This window comes from Diabrotica undecimpunctata, chromosome 4 (assembly GCF_040954645.1).
Source record: "Diabrotica undecimpunctata isolate CICGRU chromosome 4, icDiaUnde3, whole genome shotgun sequence".
Lineage (NCBI taxonomy): Eukaryota > Metazoa > Arthropoda > Insecta > Coleoptera > Chrysomelidae > Diabrotica > Diabrotica undecimpunctata.
This window is the reverse complement of record NC_092806.1, coordinates 135258853-135275151: the sequence shown is the minus strand read 5'-3', so window position 1 is coordinate 135275151 and position 16299 is coordinate 135258853. Positions and strand designations below refer to the sequence as shown.

Below are 16299 nucleotides of genomic sequence, written 5' to 3'. Positions count from 1 at the left end.
GATGAATAACTGGATGATTTGCTTTGCAGCGAATAACTGGATGGATTGACTGACACTGTTTCAGCTTTGCTTTTGTAAAAGACAAACCATAAAACCATAATAGTTTATACAAAAACTTTTCAAGAAAGACCTACGTCGACAAAGGTGGGAATTCGACCTGACCTCCAATGCCGACTTCCAACTGGACAGCAAAAAAGGAATGTTTCTCGATGCGATCTGAGCGTCCAAAGGTTCCCTTTTCCCGCCCAATCACCTGTTCTAATTCAACGATTTAATTCAAACGCCATATTATTCGACTTTGAATCTTTAGGGCTGTTTCGTTGTTTACTTCAGATATTATTTTAAAATCATGCGAGATTGTCAGAAAATACGTGAGATACGAAAGAATCAGTAGATTGTTATATCAGTAACATGGCCTGGCGGAAATGGCAGATGGAGGATGGTCCAATTACTGAAAGACGCAGGGAATATGAGACGGCTATGACTACATGGATAGTGGCTTAAAGCGTGTAAGGAAGATTAAAAAAAGTGGGAATAATAAACTGGACGACTGCAAGCATAGGCAAAAGAAACCGGAGAAAAGCAATAATAATTCTAGCTATAAGTCTTTAAGGCCTGTAAAGCATAAAAATATAGTTTTGCTCTAACAACACAATTTTATTTAAAAAATCCGTTATAAAAGGTATATATATTTAAAGAAGACCCTTTCGCGCTACATCACAGAACGTTTTCGGACTAATAAGTCCATCATCAGTGTTTTTACCAGTTATACATGAGTGAATCAGCTGAATATGTGGGTAAAAACCCTTTAAATGGTATTAAATTTGTTATTTATTACATCGTTGCTGATAAATTTATATGAGGTTAAAGTTACTGCCTAAGGTCCATATAGAGACTATGTCTCAGGGCCAGCAACCCCAATTGAGAGTCTTGTGTTGCCATGAAGTTTACCTTTAGTTAAATTTAAAACTTACATCATATAAATTTATCAGCAACGATGTAATAAATATCAAATTTAATATCATTTAAAGGATTTTTACCTACATATTTAGTTGCTTTATTTATGTAAAGCTGGTAACAGTACTGATGATGGTATTGTTGTTCTGAAAAGGTTCTGTGATGTAGCCCGAAAGGGCTTCTTTATCTACATGTATATACCATTTATAAGGGATTTTTGAAATAAAATTTTTGTGATTTATGGTATAGAGTCAACTAAAGGAAATTCAATTTCCTTGTGGACTTTAATATCGACAGTAAAAGGGATATTTTCCAAATTTATTTGGGTTTTTTGTATACTATATTTGTCTATTTCCTCTTCTTTTTTGGTGGTTATTCTGTACATAATAGCAAAAGTGTACTGATTATGAATTTTGATGTTCTTTCAATGATCGTATTGCTCTTTTGACGCAAGTTCTCCATCTTTCTGTATCCTTGCTCGTACTCTAGTTTATCCACTGTGTCAGTTCATCTAACGGTCGCCCTCTATCTCATTCCATGTACCATGAGCTCCAATTAATATCGTTGGCGCGTTGATATGGTCAAAAAGGTTATTATCCTTGTAAATATAAAGCTAGAGAGACGCTGTCGGTTGTTAACCTCCCCAAGAACAGATTTATTTGTCCTGACTGTCCAAGGTATTCGAAGCATTTTTCAATACATCTCGAATATTTATATCTAAATATCGAATAAAATGTAAATTGCAGTAATATATTTCTCCTGAACACATAGAGAATAATTAGTTTATTGTCAGTTTGGTTGACTTTAACCTTCTAAAATTAATGTATTTGCATATTATTTACGTACACCCGAAATCTTCACACTTGCTCGCTAGATTTTTTCTGAATGATACTGACTTCTACTTCACATATGTTTGTGCATTACGTAATACTCCTCCTCCTTTACAAGATTTGAATGAAATGAATGAAAGCGTGTGACAAAGAGTGTTTTGCTGCCTTTTAACTTCCCACCAGATCAAACACTTGAACACTCTACCAAACGAAACGTAATATAATGGACAACGTCGGCATCTCGAATGGGAGTGGCCCATTACCGAAAAATTGTTCTTCGAAGATCGTTCTTCTAGTGGTCACTCCGGTGAACTTTAATTATACCGGTGGAGATTGATATGCATTCTACTTATTCTTATTAGTAAAGAGCGGAATATATTCAACACAATACCAAAATATGCGCGTATATGCATTACTTTTACTAAAAATATGAAACATCTCTTCTAAATTTGCCTAAATATGCAAAGGCATATTAAACATACTCAAAAATAAAACAACATATTAAATATAAACATTTTTGTTTAATATATATTTAATTTTTACATAAAAACAAATTATGAAATGATACAAAAACTAATATTACATTTATTAAGAATCTAAAACATCTATTAGTATGAATTTATAATTAAATGTTTTTTAAAATTTTCAACTAAAAAATTTTGCTCTCTATCCCTAAAAATGTGTTTGTTTGGACACAGAAAATGTTCGTTCTACATCGACTGACGTTATAGGTAATATTTTAATTAACTGTAACTGTAATGTAACTTTCAGTTACACACTGTGAGTCATTTTGAATATCTAACACAACGTCTTTTATGACATCAAAATGATTTGCGTAGAAAATTGTTGCTTTAATTCATGTTCACTATCTTCTAATTACGGGCTCTGGAGGCAAGCTTACACCTGGTAATTTTTTTTTATAGATTTGCACACGTAAAGGTGCTTTCAAAAATAATTTTTAACGTTTGATATTAATTTATTAAAATTTAATTTACTTCTAAGAACTTTTCCTTTTCTAAATTGGTAAATTTTCACTTATTTATTTTGGTAAAAAGAAATCGGAGAGTCATATTATTGGTTTTCTCCAGCTGTTTTGGACCATATACCGACCATATTCCTCTGTACTTTCATCGACAATTACGTAAAAGTTGTTATCGCTTAAAGAAACTTTAATTTCTTTAATTAATTTGTCATACAATTCATTCACAATGCCCTTTCTTAGCGTTGCTTCGTTAGGAGTAATGAAGTTAAAATATTTTTGCAAAAAATGTCTAAAATTTGTATTTTTCAATTTTTTTAACGAAAGGTTTGCTGCTTTAAGAGTTTTACACAGGTCTAGATTAAACAAACGTTTTTCTTTTTTTTTAATCATCTTGATCTTGAATAAGTCAAAATAAAACAAAAAAGCAAGGAAATATTCAGAATGTTGATTAATTAGCTGTGAATGGTGTGGAATGCTGTGAGTACTTTACAGCAAAATCAGATTAAAATTCGATGATAACCTTGAAGGGACGATGTTTGCTTTTAAAATGCACTCAGGGACAAAGAAACACAGTTTGCGCTGAATGTCCAGTTTTAAAAATGCCGTTATCAAAGAAAATATATTTTGCGTGCTCTGAGAATTTCGAAAAAGCAAATGAAAGAGTCCAATATGTAAAATTAATGGAGATACTTAAAAATGTAGCAACTAATGCGAAAGTTGTTCACATAATTAAAAATGTTTAATAGAATCGCCTAGATCGCCTACGTCAAAATTAAAAATAATCATACTAACCTTATATCTCGTCTCGTAAATAAACTCTTCGGCTGGTTAAAAAAATTATGTTTATTTTATATTCTATCAAAGGGGCCAATTAATAACCAACAACAGGTTATAATAATCCCTTATTTTAAGATAATCTTTTGAAAACGATTTTCGGAGTGAAAATCGAAATCAAATTGTTTTTTAATCCCCCATAAATTCAATATGTATCATTCAAGAAAGGACTAAAGCAAATAATAATTTAAAGATGTATGTATTTCCATTTGATAATTTCGAGAAATCAAGTCATGTTGTTGAAACGATTGTTAAGAATTTCTGATATTTAGCGCTGTCCCCCCGTATTTACCTGTTGTGTAGATGGTGAAGAGGCCGGTGGATAAATAACATTCGTCGTTAACGGTACTCGAACAAGATGGTTCGTTTGTTACGGAAATGATGTTCTTGCGTTTCCGTTAATGATTTCACATTTTTAACTGCGGCTTTTATTGCTCCTCTCTTTCTCGAACTCGAAGTTGCAATGCCATGACCGACGATCCCATGCCTTTGAAAATACTTAATTGGAAAATGCATTACCTACGTTTTGTAGATTTACAGCAGAGCGGATTTTGTATGGTTTAATTCAGAATTATTAAAAAACACTTACGGAAACATTGATTGCTTGTTTAGTTCTTGCAAAAGTTATAGAACAAAAAAGGTCTTTGGTAGGTAGAGGTAACGAATATCTGTTGCTCTACGATGCATTCTTAGACTATGGGAAAATGGCAAGCAGTAAATAGATAGTATACGTTAAATACTATTTTTCGCGTACTTCTGTATATCTTGGCATTTGGTTGCATCTACCAATTTGTGACGTTTTACTTCTGCTATAAGTACGTAAAATACTAATGTGTGACCAATTAGAAATCAGTATATAGCACCTACACCATCTTCAATAAACTGAGTGCATTGTACTTGTATAATCGATTTGGATTTCGATGGTATAATCGATTCGATTTAGTAATTTAATAGGACATTATGCCATTAAAATTGTGTCCGATGGGGCCAAGGATTTTTAAAAAATTGTTTGACCATTCTCCCTGAAAGTTGTTTAACAAAAAATGATTACATATTTCCTTCATATAAGAAGCAAACCAAAGAAAATAAGAAAACTGTATAGCGAAGGTGGTAGTATAAATCACGAAGCAAAATTGACGAGTGTTAAAATGGTAATTTTATTTTGCATTATTACGTACCCTTGTCAATATTGTTTTATTATTCTACAAAATTTGAAAGCTTCTCAAAGTAAAAGTATAACTACAAAAAAGTTAAAAACGGATAGTGATTTAAAGAAGATTACGAGTATTACGAGATAAGTATTATTCCTATGATAAGGATAAAAAAACAGCTAAATATTGTGGCAAAACATTAAATTAATGAAAATGAGGGTATTTCCGCTCTAGAGAAATGTGTGATCCCAGAACTACACGTATTACAAGGTTTTGTTAACAACCTTTTCTGGAATTGATTACTGCCCCTTCTTGGTAGATAGCAAGCTCTTTCATGGCCACAAAATGTAATCTTTTATCAAAAAATTACCAAGGTGAAATTTTTTAAGGGAACGCTTGTAGAGGCTGCATTAAAAAGCTGATAGCCTGAATGATCCAGACATAAGGACGTTGGTAGCTTAAAGATATTACTATTTATTTCCACTCTTAAAGCGATGAACAAGCTTACACATATTTATGTCAGTTTCTTCAAATTAGAAAGGTTAGTAACTGAATTGCATAAAGTTATTAAAGAAGTTTGTCCAGTCCTTCTTGAGCACAGAAGTTTCAGAAACTCTAAAAATTTGTGTTGCCACAACACATGTCGAGAATTGTCCCGATTTTTTATCTGGTGCTGGTTTAGGATTATGGTCAGACTAACTGGAGAAAGTATAAGCACTGAGTTTTTGACGTATTGGATACGTTACCAAATAAATGCAATTTATATTTAGTTATTTAGTTATATTTAATTATATTTAGTTATAGAATTTTCTTCTCATCACATCTAACATAGAAAATATACAAATACTTACTTTTTATTTATTAAATTATCATTTTCAAAAAAAAACGATAACTTATGTTTCTATAAATATTTGAACTGGCGACAAACCCATTTTTGTAATAATAACGTGAACATAAGAAAAGTAAGAGAAAACTCATCATTATAACAAATCTATAATACAATCAAACAACTGTTGTACGGGTGGAAATAGTGAGACAAACCAAGTAGAAATTCAAAGAGGAGTCAGACAGGGATGTGTGGTGTCGCCACAATTATTTAATGTACATTCTTAACTAATATTTCAGGAGGCACTATGGGAAAGAACTGAAGGTGTAAGGACTGGAGGGAACATAATTAATAACATAAGATTTGCAGACGATACCGCAATCATGGCAGAAAATATAGACGATTTACACATTCTTATAGAAATCATTAATAGAGACAGCAAAAAGGTGAAACTAACAATGAATATAGATAAAACCAAATAGATGGTGATCTCGAAAACCTCAGTTGACAACATACATCTGACATTGTAGGGTAAACCTTTAGAGAGGGTCGACAAGTATAAATGAGATGAGATGAGAAGGAAAAAGTGAACAAAAAAATACAAACTACAAAAAGTTTTAGTAAAGCTGTGGAGAAATGTTCAAAAAAAAGTTCGGTACATACTTTCAACACCTCTATTCACCTCATTCGTAACCAGCAAACTCGTTTGGTGTCATGGGCCCATCTGATATGAAGTGTGCCTTTGGTCCTCTTCTGTGCTTTTGGTAACGATTCAATAATTCGTTTTATCCATTGGTTGTCTTTTATCCTTACTATCTATTCAGTCCAGTTTCATTTTTAAGCACCAAGTTTCACGGCACACTCAGTCATCTCGGGTTAATTATGCTGTTGTTAAAAGCCTATATTTCGTTTTTATATATTAGGCAGTATGTACTGCCTTACACAAGAAATAATAGCAAACAAGTATAGTATTATTTTTGTTGGACGTAATATTAGAAATACCGTTAAATTGCGATTTTAAAAAATAAATTTAAATAAGTTTGTAAATGTATTCAACAATAAAATTATACAGCACCACTCTAATGGCTTGTACTTTAAATAATGGACCACCATTGTCACGAATATCTTCAAAATATTCAATTAAATTAGCTATATATTGTTTCGGGCTTCCGACCGGGAGACCGAAATGTCAAATAAAGAATTTATTTTATAGCTTTATAGTTATTAGATTTTATAGATATTTATTACAAACGAGTTATTTTGTAAAAGCTGAGATTCCATAAGGAAATATTTATAGAACAATACTTACATAAATACATAGGTCTGCAACAATTCAAAAGAAATATTTAATATTTTTTATTTATAAAAATGGCTGAATCAATTAATGAAAAGTTAATATCCATTTTTGCAACATTAGATTTGTAGCAATCAGAGTATATAGTGTTGTGGTTTTTACTAAAAGCTTGTCATTATTGATATTGGATAAATTTAATATTTAGTTTAGATCGACAAATTTTAATTGAGAATAAAACATAGTAAGGCTGTTTTAAACCCAAACAAAAAAAAATAACTAATATTAAAACATCATTATTCACTGATATGGCAAAGAACTCCACTCATTGCTTATGGCAAGTAGGTATACAGCACCGGTTTTGGATCAGGAAGTGGTGAAGGTAGGTCAAGTCTGCCTGCTCTAGAATCGACACGCCGACTGCACACCAATGACCAACAGAAAGACCTAATTAGTGATAAACAAAGCTTATGATAAAGTCTAAGAATCGTAAGTCTTTCGATAAGGCCCAATTATTGGGGGCCTGTTATCTTTTAGATGCAATAATGAAGCCTTATCTTATCAATTTTGCTCTTATCGCATCCTGTTTAGACTTATCACATCCTTTGTTTACCACTAATTAAGTCTTATCTTATCGTATTCTGTTGGTCGAGAGTCTGCGTGCCGATTCTAGAGCAGTTAGACTTGACATTGACCGCTTTCTTGTCCAAAAACCGGTGCTGTATATCTACTTAGGTTGTTTTCCGCGACTTCCTTGTGTTTTCATGATCAAAAAGTCCAAAAATTGATCATTTTCTAAATATTGGAGGTTAAACTAATAATTTTTTGGGAATGTCTACATTTTTTGGGAATCCTTAAACGAAGCTGCAGAAATTCTCTCATCCCTCTCAAAAATAAATAAGAAGGGATGACACTCTCAAGGTGTCCTCATTCCTTCTTATTTATTTTGTTGATAATAACCATTATTCCAAAAATTCTCACTATTCTGTTTATTTGTATTTATCTACTTAATATTTCCTCTATATTTTCGTCAGTCTTTTATATCTACAATATATCTAAAATCTCTTTTGTCATCCATCGCCAATAAATTGTCAAAATCGTTACAAAAGTTGATCACACGCATTTTTTTTTAAGTTCGTTTTGAAACTCGTTTATCCTTGTAATGGTATGGAATGTTAATGGCGATGGTAAACTGGGAGAAGGCTCTATTTCAGAGTACGTTGATCCCTTAAGCTTAGTCCTCTTAGTGTGGGTCCATTGTATCACACAAGATCATCCTGTTTAACTCGGAGATGGCCGAGTCTTCGGCAAGTGTGGAATCACAGCTGTTTCGACTCTTATAATATTCATAGATCAGCAGAGACCCACATTATAGTCGAAGCTTATTCTACAAGTTTCCTTATAGGCTGTTTCTTTTTCTGTATTAAAGCCCAATTAAGTTCATGCTCTGGTAGGCTAGACACACGATTTGGAAGAAGGTTCACTTCTTATTACACAAGCTGCACCTTGGGTACCTATTAATCTAATTAGATGTAGATGTTGTTTAAATCAGTGGCCAGTAAACGTACCGATCACCAAGGAGCATGTCGTACTGAACGCGTATGCCTTCAGTACTACCAGTACACCATCCAAGATACACAGCATTCTCCTCGTATTCGAAACATTCTATTGCACTTTTCAGAAAAAGCTATTGCTGTAATAGCACAGTTCATACAACTTTTAACAAGGATGTCCTAGGGGACAATATATGTATTATTTTTAGCCATTTTCTTCGAGTTTAACAAGAGTAAGATTGTACAGGACGCCAATCCTATACCTGCATCAGCGACATGGGTCTAATAAAATCCTCTCTAATTTTGAAAGAAAGACATTACGAAAATCTTTAAAGCGCTTATTGAAATCGGAACGTGGAGATAGATACAACCCAAAAACGAGGTAAATCAAAGTTCAGGTCGGTAGCTTCATCATCCAGCCCCATTTTCACATCCATGTTGGATATAGGCCTCCTCCAAACGTCTCCAGTTCTCTCTATCTCTAGCTGCTGCAATCCAGTTTGTTTCTATTCTCCTTAGGTCGTCGGTCCATCGGGTAGGTGGTCTGCCTCGACTTCGCTTGTCGGCTCTTGGTCTCCACTCCAATAATCTCTTCGTCCATCTTCCGTCTTCCATTCTAGCAACATGTCCAGACCACCTCCACTTTTGTTTATTGATTCGCAGTATAATATCGTCTACGCCAGTTCGTCGGCGTATCTCCTCATTTCTCACGCGATCTTTCAAGGTCAGGCCCAACATTGATCTCTCCATTCGCCTTTGTGTTACCCTCAGTTTTTCGGCAGTAGCTTTCGTTAAAGTTATGGTCTCTGCTCCGTAGGTCAAGACTGGTAAGATGCATTGGTTAAATGCCTTCCTTTTCAGGTGAATTGGGGTATTTGTTTTAAAAATGTCTCTCATCCTTCCATATGCCGCCCATCCCAACGTGATTCGTCTATTTAGCTCGCAGGTTTGGTTGTCTCTGGTTATTCTAATTTCATGACCCAAGTATGTGTATTTATCGATTAATTCTACCTTGTTGTTATTGATCTGTATCTCTTCGCTGGGAACCATATTGGTCATCATTTTGGTTTTCTCGAAATTTATCTCCAGCCCAGTTTCTTGTAGTATGTCATTCAGTTCTTGGAGCATGTCTTTGATCTCTCCCAGATTATCTGACAGAAGCACGATATCGTCCGCAAAACGTAGATGGTTTAATCTTTCTCCATCGATGGATATTCCTTTCTGTTGCCATGTTAGTCTTTTAAATGCATACTCAAGAACGGTAATGAACAGCTTTGGTGACATGGTATCACCTTGCCTGACTCCCCTTTTTATCTTTATTTTATTAGTTGCTGAATGTAGACTTATGGTTTTTGTGGCATTTTCATATATATTTTTAACTATATTACAATATCTGTGGTCGACCCTGCAATCTTGTAGTGCTCTTAAGATGGACGGTAGTTCCACTGTATCAAACGCCTTTTTAAAGTCTACAAATATCAATGCCAAGGGACGGTTATATTCGTTAGTTTTTTCTATCAGGGTTTTTAGGCACTGCAGGTGATCGTTTGTGCCGTAATTAGGGCGGAAACCGGCTTGTTCCCGAGGTTGGTAAAAATCCAGCTTTGTCTCTAATCTGTTCGTTATTATTCGGGTATATAATTTATAAAGACGGTTAAGGAGACTGATTGGTCTGTATCTTTCCAGGTCTGCTATATCTCCCTTCTTGTGTAAGAGTACAGTTATTGAATTATTCCACTTTGTTGGGATATTTTGATTCCATAGGCATAGATTAAAGAGCTTTTGAATTTTGGTTATCAGTACTGAGCCTCCTATCTTTATCGCTTCCGTGACGACACCGTCCTATCCAGGAGCTTTGTTATTCTTCATCTTTTTTAGAGCCTCGTAAAGTTCGTCCAACGAGATTTCCTTGGACGGTAGCTTATATTATGCAAAATGTTAAGAAGATCAGTGCTTTCAATGAGATAACTCAAACACAGAACTAAATAGTATATCTCAGAATATTGGGGAGGGTCGAGGATTTCTAAGCGCTGTTGCACTACTGATGATGATGCTGTAGCTTCGTACCAAACATTTTTAAAGTTATTCTAATTAAACAACATTTTTAAAGAGTTCCACTATTTGCAAATATGTATAAAAACTTTTCTTTCTTTGCATACACATACTGTATACTATGATGGATATATTGTATTTATAATTTTTAAAGTATTTTAACAAACATGTTTTACCTTTTCTTCTAGATCGTGCTCCAAGAGAAGCCCCTCTAGTTTGTCGAGATTCCTATCCTGGTTCGCTTACAACGAACGGAGGTATGTATATATCTTTAATATTTACACTTTTTGCCTCCGATACTTCACTCTAGAATTTTAACGAATCAGTCCGTCATTCTCCAATCTTCTCTACCTGTGTGTATAAATTTAATAACATACGCTATGTGCGTTCCTGCTATCTTTAATATTGATGATTATATACGACGAACTACAAAATTAATGGCCACAACCGCTTCTACTTCAAGATGAAGCTTAGGGGAGAGCGGATACGGCCGTTACCCGCTTTAAGTTTTTACAAAACGAGGATTGTTTAGATAAGAAAGACGAATGCTTCAATGCAGAACAATATTAGGTATACAAATGATAATTTATTTCACTATAACAACAAAAATAATTTACAAAACCTAATAAATATGAAAAATAAATTAAATGTAAATTAAACCATTAGCATTTTCAAAAGTAATGATATGATAAAAGCTCAGGTTCGTTCGGAAAAATATTCCCATATGATTTTTTTGCATAATCACTTTCATGGGATACCCCAAAATAAGGTTCAAGAAGTCGTCCAGGCGAAAAGTTGTTCAAATTGTTTTAATCAAATTTTAACAATCAATTTTTTCCGCTCATACAATTTTTTTTTGTATCATTCTTAAATAAGTCTCTTGTAGTTTTTCTGTAAACTTGATCAAATTGTGGTAAAAATAATTTGAAACTGAGAAAAACGCACAATTACGATTTTCAAGGATCAAAAACACAAGTAAAAACATTATTTTTAAATTCATCGGGGACCTAAATGCAAGGTCAAACGTTTTTCTATCACTTCCCGATAACTATTTTGAGCCTATTTATTTTTAAAAGGGTTTTTACTCGTTTATAAAGCGCTTATGGCAGGACGGGCGCTTGCACTGCGGAGAGTATAAGCGAGAGAAACAAGATCTAGAGCACAAATTGGTTTAAATTCCCATTGTACAAATGAGCGCCCGCCTTGCCATACGCGCTTCGTTATCAATTAAAAAAGCAATGGTTTCATAGTTATTTGTGCTATTAAGATGATTATGCGTCAAGAGCAAATGAAAATTACCCACCCAGACGAACTCTATTATCGGTCCCAGTGGGAAATAGGAGTAGAGGCAGACCACGACTGAGATGGAGGGACGGTGTGGACGAGGACGCAAGGAAAATCGGCGCGGCAAATTGGCAACGGTTGGCGATGAACAGAAACGACTGGCGAAATAGACTGGGGAAGGTCAAGGCTCAACTAGAGCTGTAGCACCACTGATGATGGTGATGAAGATGATTATGCCCGGAGAGCAACATAATCCATCCAGAGGGCCTCTAGCATAAGAGCTGGATGGGCATAATCATCCGGTAACACCAGTGGTACATACAAGATTTTATTTTTCACTTCACATAATATAAGAACTAAAATTGAGACGTTTTCACTTTACTGCTCCTACAAAATATATATGCATCTTTTGTATGTACTACTGGTGTTATCCGAATGATTATGCCCATCGAGCAACATACATCCCTCGGGCCAGAGGCCCTCTGGCTGGATTATGTTGCTCAAAAATATGCTATCAATAATTGCCAAACGGAGTGTACCAGGTTTGCAGTAAATCCATTTAATGAAGGTACACCCTGAATAGGCTCTATCCCGAGAACCCAGTACCTCCCCAATGTTCTTAGACATAATTTAAATTAAGGCTTCAAATTAAACACCAAAAAAAAAAGATTTAAAATTAATTTCAATCACCAAACGGTTGCTAGGAGGCCCAAATCAAAAGTAATAAATTTGGTGGCAAATACTTTATTGTTATTGGATATTTAAGGTATCCTACCAACTAATCCTACTTAATTTAATGAGCCATTTGCTTAAGATGTTTCTTCGTATCATTCACACGAGAATGTTCAGAAAGCTGGAAGATCTAAGCGGTGAGACACAATTTGGTTTCAAGAGCGGACTGGGTACACGTGAAGCAGCTTTCTGCTTGAATATGCTTGTACAAAACTGCATGGATTAACGAAAGGATATAGTCATAACATTCCTCGATTATGAAAAAGCGTTTGACACCGTAAAACATGACGCAATGATAAAAATGCTACACAACGCTAACATTGACGAGAAAGATATAAGAGTTATCCAGAATCTCTATTGGAATCAAAAAGCACTAGTGAGACTGAACAAATCAACCAACACAGAATAATTTGAAATTTTAAGAGGGATGCGACAGGGGTGTATTTTGTCTCCTATGCTTTTCAATCTCTATGTGGAGAACATTTTTGCAGAGACACTGGAAGGCTCTGAGTGTGGAATAAAGGTAAACGGGTTCCCGATAAATAACATTCGTTACGCCGACCACACCGCGATACTAACAAACAACGAACATGATATGCACTTGATGTTAAATAAAATAAACACCGTAGGAAAAATTGGATGGAAGATATATGGCTTGAAGATAAATGCTGGAAAAACTAAATGCATGGCAATAAGAAAAAACGCACTTTTAAGAATACATCTGCAAGTAGATAATGACCTCCAATCGATCAAGTGAAAACATTTAAATAATTGGGAATGATGATGAATGACCAATGGGATCCTCAACAAGAAATAAAATGCCGTACCGAACAAGCAAGACAAGCTTTTATCAAATTTAAACCGCTACTATGTAACCGCAATCTTTCCTTCAATCTCCTCTACAGGATGGTTAAATGCTATGTATGCTAAATATTGTTATAAGGCATGGAAACATGGACGTTAAGAGTTCCTTCCATTAATAAGTTGGAGTCCTTCGAAATGTGGACGTTGCGAAGAATGTCCCGCATACCATGGACAGATAGGGTGAGAAACGAGGAAGTCTTAAGAAAGGCAAATACTGAGAGAGAACTACTCAATTTGATCTACGACTACGAAAAATTGAATACCACCTCGGCCATATTCTGAGAGGAAAAAAATACGCAATCCCTCAACTAATCATCCAGGGAAAATCTGAAGGCAAGAGAGGAGTAGGTCGCAAACAAATGTCGTGGCTACGGAACATAAAGAACTGGACAGGCATAAATAACACTGGCGATCTTTTGCATGCCGCAAAAGACAGACATCTGACCTTAAGATAATTCGCCAATGCACTATAGATGCACGGCACTATAAGAAGAAGACCAACTAATCTCTTGAATACGTAGTTTAGTCTAATGTATGAATAGGTACATACTAAAAATGGATTTTACAGATTGATGGAATACAATTCTTAATCGCCTTTTAACGTCTAGATCTACTTGAAATTGTACTTCGTCCGAAAAGGACTTAATTAAAATTGACTATATGAAAAAAACCAAAATACTGATAATGCGAATTGTAGTCATAGGCAATACCTATATTTTTACATTCTATTGTAATAACAAACTTCTCGAGAGAACAAAATGTGTAAGATGTTTCTAAAAAACGTATTGTCCTCTCTTTTTGTATAAAAATAGCATTAGACCTATTCCTAATGCTAAACACAAACTCGTGACTCGTGTATTGAAAGGCTGGTCGCCTACTTAGGTATGTTTTCAATTACAGAATGAACAAGAGTCATAAAGCGCCATCTACTTTATTCTCTTTATTCTAGCAAACATTGAAAACAAATTTGATTTTTCTAGCTATGTACCATCCGTTGTAGAATCTCAAATCTTCCAGAAAGAATTTATGTAAACCTACTTATAGAGGATAGTGTACTAAGGTACTTTTCTTTATTTATAATTTGTGACAAAAAAGGTGTCCAATTGCCAGATTTCGCAGGTACACAACTACCTATTATATATTACTTTGAGGTGACTTCTGACAAATAGCAGTCGAAGCCTGACAACGGATTACTGTAATAAGTAAACCGGATTAATTACTCTATAGGCGAATATTGTGTGCCTTCCGGAGAAAACACAAAACCAACGTAGATTCCCAAACCCAAACCACATTAGAGAAGCAAAACAGAAGTTTTGAATATTTTCTCCTAGGGGAAGAAAACATTCAGAACTTCTAACAATCAGGCAAAATATTTGCAGTACCTTGGTTGTATTAAAAGAGGCCAATATTATAAGATTCTTCGCCTGAAAATCGAAGGACAAGGAGAGCGATCTCCACTGCTATAACAGCCAATAAAATCGTCAACCTCCCAAACGAGATGGTCTCATACTAAAACAAGTATAACTGACTAAGTGGGCTTTTTACTATAATTTACAACTCCCTAGTTTTCGGCAAAATCTTAATAGTTTTGTTGCAAAATATCCCTAAATAGACTCACAAAAACGTTAAAGATAAACTGATGGAAGTAGCATAGGAAATGTGGTTCATTTGGGGTCAAGACTAACGCTAATAATATATTATCGTTTATATTTTACTTATTTTGATTTTTATGCAAAAATTTTAGAAAAAAAAAAATTAAAAATTACAAACAAGGAAATTGCATAAACACCAAATAAAAATTAAAGTTCTTCGACGCATTACCACCACTCCCTGAATTGCCGCAGGCCAGGAACGACAGTTAGAAGAAGGGGGCCACTTCGGGACTTCTTTTCTTGTGTGTTGGTCACCTTGAGTGGGACCTGTCGAGGCAGACACGACACTACATAAATAGAGAAGGAGAGAGAGCGGTGTCACAACTTCTGATGTCATGTTTACTTTACAAACTACCGACTATTACGAAATTTAAATAGTTGATTTTAATTGAAGATTAAAACATTTTCCTGCTTCTTTTGCATTAAAAATTGCAGTATGAAAAACTGGGTAGTATATTATACAAACCATACATTCAAGACGTTCATGTAGTTGTCAATAAATTTTAAATGCAACTTTATTACGATGTTACTCTAGACTACCATTTTCTGGGAAGTTATCTATAGCAGTTCATTTTCAACTTTATGAATTTGTTTTAGATATTTTATTGCTATAAATTGATTCTTGGAAAATTCTTTTCAAAGAATATTTTCTTCATAAAGAGTCTTAATGAACCAGCAATGAAAACAGGGTTGGTTAAGAACAGAGAAGGAAAAATGATGTCGACTGTAAGAGAATTATTGTCCTCAAATTATTTGAGGACAACAGAAAAAACGTTTATCAAGTAAATATCGAAACTGGACCGAAAATCCCAAAGGAGGTAGCAAAACTAGTAACTAAACCGAATCATATTTCCATTTATTCAACACAACAACAGTAAAGAAGAAATAAGGAAGGTGAATCAAGAAGTACACAAAGCAATCAGCAAGATTTGAGAAAATATAATAACGAACAAATCCAACAAACGATGCAGGCAAATAAAAGCTTAAAGGTACTTCAAAGAAGTATTAAAAACTGGAAAGAATCAAATAATCAAATTAAAAAACAAACAAACAGTGAAATAATACCCAAAATTGATAAGATCGAAGACAATAAATCACCAGGAGATAATATCTAGTGGTCGAATCCCTAAAGAACAGAAGCAAGACCTGATCCACAAAATACAAGAACTTTTTAGAATGGAATCTGAATGTTATTACCTTGCTTAGGTGGTGTGCCTATTCAAGGAGAGTCTCCCTTTTTTGACGGGAGTATTGGATTGTAGAGCAACGTAAGTAAAAGCGGGAGAGGTTC

The 16299-nt window shown here is 34.4% G+C and overlaps 1 protein-coding gene across 2 annotated transcripts in view; it reads left to right on the top strand.

Annotated features, from left to right (window-relative positions):
• Positions 1 to 16299, top strand: part of Dad (Daughters against dpp) — a 149798-nt gene that overhangs the window by 60773 nt on the left and 72726 nt on the right. For both annotated transcript variants that reach the window (XR_011950782.1, XM_072530354.1), the window contains exon 3: positions 10665 to 10733. Coding sequence is in view for 1 of the 2 variants with exons in the window: in XM_072530354.1 (XP_072386455.1) it covers positions 10665 to 10733 (69 nt within the window). In the remaining variant the exon portion in view is untranslated. The remainder of the gene's footprint in view (positions 1 to 10664; positions 10734 to 16299) is intronic.